This window comes from Cyprinodon variegatus, unplaced genomic scaffold (genome assembly GCF_000732505.1).
Source record: "Cyprinodon variegatus isolate N-32 unplaced genomic scaffold, C_variegatus-1.0 Scaffold1014, whole genome shotgun sequence".
NCBI classification, from domain to species: Eukaryota; Metazoa; Chordata; class Actinopteri; order Cyprinodontiformes; family Cyprinodontidae; genus Cyprinodon; species Cyprinodon variegatus.
In genome coordinates this window covers 97,790-108,571 of record NW_015151467.1, presented here as the reverse complement: position 1 = coordinate 108,571, position 10,782 = coordinate 97,790, and the positions used below count along the sequence as shown (strand labels likewise).

At 39.6% G+C, this 10,782-nt stretch overlaps 1 protein-coding gene across 2 annotated transcripts in view; it reads right to left on the bottom strand.

Moving 5' to 3' along the window:
* Positions 1-5,333: 5,333 nt before the first annotated feature.
* The window catches only part of LOC107100813 (growth/differentiation factor 11-like), a 47,019-nt gene continuing 41,570 nt past the window's right edge, over positions 5,334-10,782 (bottom strand). Inside the window, exon 3 of one of the 2 annotated variants that reach the window (XM_015399459.1) lies at positions 5,334-6,787. In XM_015399459.1, the coding sequence (XP_015254945.1) occupies positions 6,407-6,787 (381 nt within the window). In that variant the 3' untranslated portion in view covers positions 5,334-6,406. The remainder of the gene's footprint in view (positions 6,788-10,782) is intronic. The other variant, XM_015399460.1, reaches the window with a different exon arrangement.

Here is a 10,782-nt window from a genome sequence, read left to right as displayed (position 1 = left end):
TCAATTAAACGCTCAAAATGGCCAGAAAAAGAGAACTTTCATCTGAAACTCGACAGTCTATTCTTGTTCTTAGAAATGAAGGCTATTCAATGCAAAAAAATTGCTAAGAAATTGAAGATTTCCTGCAACGGTGTTTACTACTCCCTTCAGAGGACAGCACAAACAGGCTCTAACCAGAGTAGAAAAAGACGTGGGAGGCCGCGTTGCACAACTGAGCAAGAAGATAAGTACATTAGAGTCTCTAGTTTGAGAAACAGACGCCTCACAGGTCCCAAACTGGCATCTTTATTAAATAGTACCCGCCAAACACCAATATCAAGATCTACAGTTTAGAGACGGCTGCGGGATTCTGGGCTTCAGGGCAGAGTGGCAAAGAAAAAGCCATATCTGAGACTGGCCAATAAAAGAAAAAGATTAAGATGGGCAAAAGAACACAGACATTGGACAGAGGAAGACTGGAAAAAGTGTTTTGGATGGATGAATCCAAGTTTGAGGTGTTTGGATCACAAAGAAGAACGTTTATGAGACGGTTTATGTGATGGTTTGGGGTTGCTTTGGTGCTGGTAAGGTGGGAGATTTGTACAGGGTAAAAGGGATTCTGAATAAGGAAGGCTATGACTCCATTTCCATTTCGCTTTCCCTGGTCCAATATTGTATCACAAACATAAAATAAATAATGTAATAGTTTAATAATGGAGAATCAATTAGTCAGCTTTATATTTTTTTAATATATAAAAACTATTTTCTGAGAATGTTTATTTAAGAGCAACTATACAAATTCACAGACATCTAGAAAAAGTAAACTATGTTATATTATTTCCAGTGTAAATCCCAGGTTGTTCATTCTTCTTTGCCTTTTCTACAATGTGCTTTAAATTAGTCATAGCTGTCTTTATCCGTACTGGGTCAGATCCTGACATTTGAAAAAGGAGGCAGGGAAAGCAGAATTAAGCATTTGCCTCTTCTTGCTAAACCAGTTCCTGGAAAAGGACCCGGTGTACAGCCTCCCTCTGTCTTTGGACTGCTGATTAATATTGATGTTTGACTGATCAGTGCCAAGAGGCTTCACTTCCAGCTTTTCTTGGTAAGTTCTCTGCTCAAAAGGTGTTGCTTTATGGGACCTCATTAAATCTATTTTTTCTTGCGCCGTTTCCCTATCTCTGTCTCCAATGCGTTTTCAAATCCAGCAACTCGACCTGTCAATCACCCGCAAAACATCTACGGGAGGTGGTGAGCAAATACACTTCCTGTTACGTCAGGTCACTGCTTAGCTGCACCCTGGGCCATCCTATACGTTTGTAATGCATGTACAACTTTTAACGAGAGTAAATGGATAAACATTCTTGCGCCCTAAGGCGGAAATATGTCACCAATCTGAAAAAAAAAAAATGAAATGGCGCTTTACTCGTCATTAAAGATGAAATATTTATCTTGCACACCTAAAAAATTACATATTAATATATTTCAAAATATTTGACATTTTAATTTAAAATTGAATTATAATTTTTTTTGTGTCTTAATCAGGGTTATTGGGTGTGTGGGGCGGCGCCCTAACACCCTCTTTTGGTCAGCCGCCACTTCTATGAACCTTCCACATAAATGCCTTTTGCACCATGTCTCTCCTACACTGTTTACATTTCGATCACCGCTGCACTAGAAATGTTCATTTCACTGCTACAGTAAGCTGATCATTCACTATCAAAACAGCTGTATATATTGAAATTCCAATAAAGTTTGTCTAAATTTAAGTCTAAGTCTCTCTGAAACACTGGTTTTATTTCTTTCCTCCAACGCCTTCCCATTCAAAGGTTTGCTTTTAAAAAAAAATCATTTTCAGCCTTTCCACGTGTTTTATCATGGCTAGCCTCAGCTTTGTCTTTCCTGGCCTCAGTTTTGTGTTTGATAGCCACAGTTATGTGTTTGTAGCCTGAGTTTTATGTTTCCTAGCCTCAGTGTGTTTGTAGCCTCAGCTTTTTTTCTTTCTTCTTCTTAAAGTTTCAGTTTTGTCTTTGCTAGCCTCTGTTTTGTGTTTATACCCTAAGTTTTGCATTAGCCTTCCTCTGATTTTTTTTTTAATGCTAGCCTTAACTTACAGGCTTATTTTTACAGTCTCTTGTCTGTGCCATACTTTTTGTATTTGCAGCACATTTACTCATTTTCAGCATTGGCACCCCTAGACAGTGGTACAACAATCTTTGCAAATAAAAGACAAAAATCAAAACACAACGCAAACCATATAAGCTAAATAAATGATTTATTGTACAAAAGAAAATGACAGTAAATAAACAACAAAAGGCAAAAAAAATAATACAGTTATTCATACACACATCCATTAAACTACAGAAATGGGGGTGATTTCCTTTCTTTTTCACTACACAAAGAACAGGTATGAAAGGGGGAAAAGAGAGAGACACAATTAGAAGCGGTGAACCTGTCCAAAGCATGATAAAAGTTAACATTTGGGTTGTATTTACATAGATATTTGTTACTCTCATATATTTATATGAAAACAAAAGCAAAACTCTCAGACATACAAGTTTTAAAAACACTAAAAGAAAACTCTCAAGAGCTTTGAGCACAGTCAAACCCCAGAGGTGGGCACAACTAACTGTTTTTCCTTTGACCATGCATGACCGTCAGTCACTGTTAGCGACCTAACCTGAACCTGAGAGCAAGGGGACCCTGTGCTTTACGTCAACAAGTTTTGGAGGGGATGTCGCTCTTTTCATTTGTATGTCGGCACTGTTTTTTCTGAAAATAATAGAATAACAAATTGAGGGTAAAGTGAGGTAGACATACTTGGAAATGCATTTTGAAACAATAAATAACTGATCTGTTGATTTCCGTTGATTTATTTATTTTTTAACCACAGCCCCTGAACCAGCCTTATCCTCCCTTTGAAATTTTCTAGCATGTTCCTGCAGTCACAAAGGTTATGGTGCACAACTCGTCGTCCTCTGCTTTGGCTAACGATTCCTGGAGACTCCTCCCATTTCCCTTATTTTAAATTAAAATGGCTGCTCTCATTTACAATACACACATAAGGAAAACAATACAAGACAGATGCACGTTTACAGTTTCCAATTTTTTACACAATAACAAATTAAGGTTGATGGGTGGGCCACTTCCAGTTAAAGCATCTCTTTAGATCAAGACATATATTACACACAACACATAGGAACAGAGGCCTCTAAGGCTGCCTTTACAGTACATCTTGGTTCCAGATTGAATCCGAGTGTTGGCGTGTGGGTGAGTGAGTGTGTGTGAATGGACAGGCCCCCGCTTCAGACAAGGTCAGGAAGTGTGATGGTATCAAAAACAAGTGAAATCCTCTCAACTATATGGTTTATCACCAGAAGCATGAATATTTCTTTTTTTTTTTCATCCTATACTGTACAAGCTCTCTTGTGCTTGGTAAAACGCAAACAACACTTCAGCTCCTCACGCCATGAACGTCCCATAGTGCAAAATTTATTGTTGGTAAGGTAGAGTGCCCCCCAAAAGGGTTTTTGTAACCTCTTTTTTAATATATACATATATCATTTATATATAATGTCAGAAGGCTCTCACTTTATCCAACAGCATAGTGCTTTCGTTTTTATAACATAGGATATCTTTGCTTTGACATCCAGGAGACAAAGACAAGCTTCGAGCATACTAATCTACTCTGTTTAAGCACTAACATTTTTTTCCCATTATGACAGCAATGATGATGATGATGATGATGATGTGGTGGAGGCTGAGATGGAAGGGGGCATTTCAAAATGCAATCCAAATGTTTTTTAAGCTAAAGTTGGTTTTAATGCTGGTATTTTGAATTTTTTTTTTTCAGTTCTTCTAGTCCCAGATTTGATATATTGTTAGTTTTGGTAGTAATCTCATTTCCTGTCAAAGCTACTACTTCACTGTCTAGCACTGAAAAAAAGGGACATCATTTAAGCTTTTAATTTTTTTTTTTACAAAGATGTAAATATAGAAATTGTTAAAGGAATAGTACACCCAAAACATGATTAGCCTTCATTTTCTACTCACCCCCATGCTGAACAACACTCTGGAGTACTTTTTTGATATCTCAAATGCATCTGGAGATCTGGGAGGCTTCTTGCTGTCTGCTGACATTCAAATAATGGAGGTCTATGGCGCCCGAGGCAGAAAGGTCCATAAAAGTCCACAAAAAACGTGTCAATATTCCTCCATACTGCTCGTCCAATGTATTCCAAGTGTCCTGAGTGGGTAGCGTCCAGAATTTACTCGAAACGAAGTCATTTAGAATGTTTTTAGAGCATAAACAGTAGTGTATAGGATTTCCTGAAAGCGCGCACATGCGCGTTCACGACGCTACGGAAGCCGGCAGACCAAACCAGATGAAAGTGCGCATTCAGCGTCTGCTCTGCCAATAATGCAAGCGTAGAAGAAGAAATGTGCTGTTTACCTGTGCAAAGAAAGAAACAACGAAAGAAAAATGTCTGAGGACTTCAGTGTTGAGGAAGAGCATGAGTTCTTTGCCGAGCTGAATGCGCTGGTTTGGTCTGCCGGCTTCCGTAGCGTCGTGAACGGGCATGTGCGCGCTTTCAGGAAATCCTATACACTACTGTTTATGCTCTAAAAACATTCTAAATGACTTCGTTTCGAGTAAATTCTGGATGCTACCCACTCAGGACACTTGGAATACATTGGACGAGCAGTATGGAGGAATATTGACACGTTTTTTGTGGACTTTTATGGACCTTTCTGCCTCGGGCGCCATAGACCTCCATTATTTGAATGTCAGCAGACAGCAAGAAGCCTCCCAGATCTCCAGATGCATTTGAAATATCAAAAAAGTACTCCAGAGTGTTGTTCAGCATGGGGGTGAATAGAAAATGAAGGCTAATCATGTTTTGGGTGTACTATTCCTTTAAACTTCTTGTTCGTTGGTAAAATTATACATACTGGCCTTCCCTCAGCAAGTTGCAGAGAAATCATTTATTGCAGGCGTCAATAAGGTCCTAGTATAATTTTACCAAATATTTGTGCACTGCTCTTTGCAGAATCAGTTGGGATTCAAGCCTTAAAGCCTTCCTTGTCTATTGCAGAACCATTTTTTGTGTGTTTTGGGTCGCTGTCTTGTTGCTTGCACAACCCTCCTTTGAAACAAATTGTCGACATCAGAGGAGAGAATATCATTTGCTATATAAGGACAACCAGAATAAGATGCAAGAATGTGTGGAGCGGTAAAGGTGAGCTTTTCTAAGTCAGGAACACTACCACATGTCAAGGGTGTGTGATTTGTACTTGTAAATGTATAACTGCTGCTTGTAAATGTGTGACTCTTTTTTTTTGCACATTTGTGATTTGTGTGATTTGTAAGAATAAAAGTCTGATATGTACTCATTAATTTGTACTTGTAAATTTGTGATTTGAACTTGTATTGTTGCAAAGTTGTATTTTTATGACTTGTATTTATACATTTTTTAATTTATTGATTAATTATATAGTGATATATGATAAATGGGATCACATGTTACCGTTTCTAAATGACCTAGCTGAAGGTTGTCCTTTCTTCCCTCTAAATCCACAACTGCATTCGCACAATGTTTTCATCTCAGACCTCAATTGAGTGTTATTGGCTAAATCTTTCCCATCTACATGTTCTGGGACTTCTGCTTCATGTTTTACAGAATTAAACCAGGTAAAAGTTTAATTAACTTAAAAAGTGTAAATATCAAAGCCATTAAGAGGAAACAGATTTGGTTTTGGATTTTCGTTTAGTTTCCTAAACATCAGCAGACAACATTCTAAATTTGTCCAAACATCTTTTAAGTAAAAGTAAAACCTCTGTTTGTTTTTGTCGTCAATATTATTTGCAGCTATTGAGATGTTTTAAAATGCATGAATTGCAAAATGATAATGATCATGCCCCCCCGCCCTTCTCAACTTCTTTGCAGAAATCTAAATGGATACTTTTTTTTTTATTTCCCAAAAGTAAGAGTAACTGAAACTCAAATATATTTTGGAACAAACCCTAAGAAACTGACGCTGCTTGATGAAATATACTCATGTCAGCTGTCACCACATTCCACTAACCTGGACACTTCACAAAGATGCCATAAAAAATAGAAATCACAAAACTAACATGGACTCTAGAACATAGTTTTGTCTCACCGTTTTCTGAGGCTGCTCCACAAGCAGACCCGAATCATTCATTAAATACTGTATTTCCATCTTTAGCTTTTTTCTTTTTTTGATTCTTTTTTTTCATTTATAACTTTTTATACAGTTAGAATCAAATTAATTACTGAAAAAAAAAAAAAATGGAAACCCAGCAGGATGTTTCGAGCGAAAGTGAAATGTGGAGTGGAGAGCTCCGTTAGGGTTTTGGGTGGTTTAATGAGGGTTGAATTTAAGTGTGTGTATCTTTCACATCCTAGGAGCAGCCGCACCGATCCACCACCATCCCTGGGATCTTGCCATGAATGATCTGCTGCTTGTCGTTGAAGTAAAGCATGTTAATGGGGGACATCTTGGTCGGGGTGCAGCAGGGCCCCGCGGAGCCGCGCGGGTTGGCGTGCTGCACCAGGTGGGTGTGCGGATACTTCTGCATGAACATGTACTCGCACTGGCCGGAGCAGTAGTTGGCTTTGTAACGCTTGGGGGCAATGATCCAGTCCCAGCCGAAGGCCTCAAAGTCCACAGTCAGAGGGTAGCGGCAGCAGCGAGACTCAGTGGAGTGCTCATCGCAGTCCAAACCAAGGTTCCTTCGAGAACGTTTGGCGGTCTCAAGAACCTTCACCTCCAGGAACGGCTGCTGGAATCAATGGGAGGGAGCGTGCAGACAGAAAGAGGTGGTTATAAGAGAACAACGGCACAATGAATGAAATACACAGGAATGAGTCAGACTATAGATGTGTTTCAGATAAAGATCTTTCTTCACTGCACTTTCACACCAGCTACTGATTCATTACCCAACAGGTGTGTCGTGGTTTTGGGTTTCTTTTGATTTACTTTTGCATTTTAGTTTTCTCTTATTTGGTTTATTTTATGAACTTATAACTTTAGTCCAATAACTGTATTTGTTATAACACTGAAAATTGATACGTGGTGCTGGATCCTGGTTATTTATGTTTTAATTTTATATTTTCAGTTTTTATTTTCTATATTTTCCTTTTTGGGTTGTTATTTTTTTATAGGAATTCTGTGTTTTGATTTTTGCCTTAAGTCCGTTGATAGTTTTGTTATTTTGGGTCTATTTATTTTCTAGCCATTTTTTGTTTATTTCTATGTGTTTTTAGCTCTATCTTTTTTCTTTCATTTTTGTACTTTCTGTAGTGTTATATAGTTTGGGGTTTTGTGATCTATTCTCTTCTTTATTCCTTCCAGTGTTTATCCCTTTTTATTCCCCCTCAGCCAGAGTCTATTAATCCTATTATTTAGTTAATTCCTCTTTTGTTTTCCTCTCTACCTAAGCCTCAGTGATTTGCCAGTATTTATCAGGTCCTCAGATATTTTTATGTTTCTGTGCCTTTTCTGTATTATCTTTCATTTTCAAATCTCATCATGTTTCTCCCGAGCGTCAGTCAGCATTTTGGTCCAAATAATGAATTATGACAACATGACCATTGATTTGAAGTGTTTATTTGATTTTAATGGGTAACTTTCTCACCTTTATAACCTTGATGACCCAGTAGGCTACACTTGTGAGCTGAATGCCTAAAAATGACACACCTAGATCACATTCACAGTGGACCAAACCACACAAAACACAATATGCTTACAGCACCACTCTAATGGGGCGCTAATAAAACAGATAAAGCTAAGCTATCCAGCATGTTAATCTATCTATATTAGACAAAGAAGTTGGTGGAGAGGAAGATTTTTTTTAACTTTCACTCTATTATTTTTGTAAATCCTTCGTAGACTCTGTTTTTTTGTTTTTACATTTGGTTTGCTAGAGAGTTTTTTCTGCAGTAACAATATGGCTCAGTCCCAGCTATCAGGGCCAGATTATTGAGGATAATGATGTTTTTGCTGATGCCATTGTTCATGTTCTTATTCTCGGGGACCAGTGGTGAGAGAGGGTTTTAGTATTTTCTTAGTGTTCCTCACTTCCTGATCCTGACATGAGCATGTCCTGTCTTGGCTTATTGGCGAGAACAAGTTATTATTTTTTCGTAGTGTTCCAGATATCCTGCCTTGTTCATCCTCTCTACTGCTGAGCTTGCCTGTTCCCATCTGAACGTCCTAACTGAACTCTCTGTTGGACTCCTAGAACCCTGAACCAAACTGTTCCTGCTCTGAATCCCTGACCGGGCTACAGGCTCCTGGACCTGTGAGCGTTCCTGTTCAAAGCTGTTCCCCTGACCTGGTTTGAAAACATGCTTGCCCTCTGGGACAGTAGCATCTGGTTCACTCCAGGCGGCACCTGCCACATCTTGTTGGCAGCCCTTCAGTTGGATTCTCCCAAGTTCTATGGATAATCATCATCTGTCAGATGTGTTTTTCTCCACCAGAGTTTCCAGTGATAGGCGGTGCCCTGCCTTACTTGAGCCGCTGCAGATCCACAGCTCTGAGTTGGATTCAATAAGCGCCTTTAAAGTAATCACTGTCTGTCTTGCCTGAATTCTGGGTCCTATGTTCTGCGCTTATTACACAATCACTGTGCGGGAGGCGGGCCCATAAAAGGCCCCTTCTGTAACCATAAAGGGCTGGTTATGATGCAGATATCTTTGATTTAAGCTTGGTCTGAGCTATGTTATTCCACGCCACAATGGAAGAGGGACCATCAGAAACTAGCTGTGGGTCTAGATACAACCGAGGCGGTGAGGAAGTGGGGGCAAGTTTGTGCAACAACGGAGGGACACGAGGGCGAAAAAGAACGGGGATCCAGGAGGAAAAAGGATCCCAGCGTTCTCACGCACCTCGCTCTTCTATCTGGTCCATCTACACGAGTCGTTTTCCACAATGGCGGTCATACAAACAAAACAAGCCAGTAAGGTACCAACCAGGAAACATTCATGCAGTAGAGCAGACGTAGATTTGACCAATCACAGGACTCCTCACTGCTGTCACCTACAATTTTGGAGAGCTGCACCAGAGTGTCTGCGGAAGGGGCGGGGCCATATGCGGTAACTGCGGCAAACACGCAGACAACCTGGTTTCTGAGCATTAACCAGCCTTAACAGTCAAGGCTGCAGCTGCAATGAAAAGATGTTTAATTGATGGCATTTATTACGCCATGAAAGATCTGTTTATATGGTTTAAATGGTTAACATTAACAGGGCGACAGTGGCGTTGGATGTAGGAGTTTGCCCTGAAGGATTGACAGTTCAAGCCCTGACTCCGTCTTTCAGTGTCGTTGTGTCCTTGGGCAAGACACTTCACCTGCATTGTCTACTGATGGTGGTCAGAGGGCCCGGTGGCGCCAGTGTACGGCAGCCCTGCTTCTGTCGGTGAGCCCCAGGGCAGCTGTGGCTACAATGTAGCTTGCCACCATCAGTGTGTGAGTGTGTGCGTGAATGGGTGAATGAATGTAGTGTAAAGCAAAATACCTTATTGTGTCTCAATAGTAGTTATTTGATTGGTTGTAAAGTCTTTCCTTAGACAGTCATGCTGATTCACACCAAACCACTCACTGAGTTTGCAAAACTAAAAGCACAAACACTGGTTTGCACTCAGTTTTTTATTTTGTAAAAAACTTTGCAAAACTGTGGGTTCAATCCTCTGCACAGCACTCTTTTAGCAGAAATGTAAACACAACTCCTTGCTTTACACTCACACTCCAAGCAAAACTATAGAAAAACTGTATATATTATTTACACTATTTTGCCAACTGTCTGGCACACTGTCACATGTTGAAAAGGTTTTAGATTATTAGTTCACTTTGCAATCAGCCTAAGCACTAAAAATAAGCCACAGGTGAGCTGTCTGTTTGGAGATCATGGAGGGAACAAGAAGAATAATAATTAGAGGAGGAATAGGATGTGGAGGTGAAGCAGTAGGAGAAATAGGAAGAGGAGACCAGATATGTCCTCATATGGGACAGTATTAGTTTCCACAGAGCTGCTTTGAGTCTATGACTGTCATCCCCATCAAAGCACAACCCATTTCCTGGCAACTGAGGAGGCATGGGGTGGGTGGATGGGTGAGTGGTGGGTGGGGCTTGTATTGACCAGGCATCATGTCAGGCCTGGATGCGGCATTCCAGGAGATATTTTCCCAGGTGCCTTGGACAAGAGGAAATTGCATGTGCATGAAGTCTTGTAGCCGGACCCAAAGAGACGACACGATGTTGACAGATTTTTTTTCTCTCCACAATTTTGTGTTTTGACTTAGAATAAAAAAAACTTTTGTTGATGTGAGTAAATAAACACCAATACTTGAAGTTTGGATCCCTGTGAGCTTTGGATCCCTGTGTGTTTACAGAGCTAAGACAAAATTATGACTTCAATCTGACAGAGCTTTCTTTGTGCACAGAGAAAGCAAAAGCCGCATGTTTTTTTTATTTATACCATCAGTTTGTAGTTGGCACATTGAGTGCTTATTAATATAACGACTTGTTAGAACTGTTAGATATAAAAATACAATTTTTAAGAAGGTCTGAAGAGTTAAGCAAGGTTTATTAGCTTTTGAAAGAGAGCTACAATGTTTTGCTGATTTGGTGAAAGGTTTTCTTAATTGAATGAAGAGTTTTGCAAAAATAACCAATAGTTACAAAACTTGTGCTTAAAGGAATAGTACACCCAAAACATGATTAGCCTTCATTTTCTACTCACCCCCATGCTGAACAACACTCTGGAGTACTTT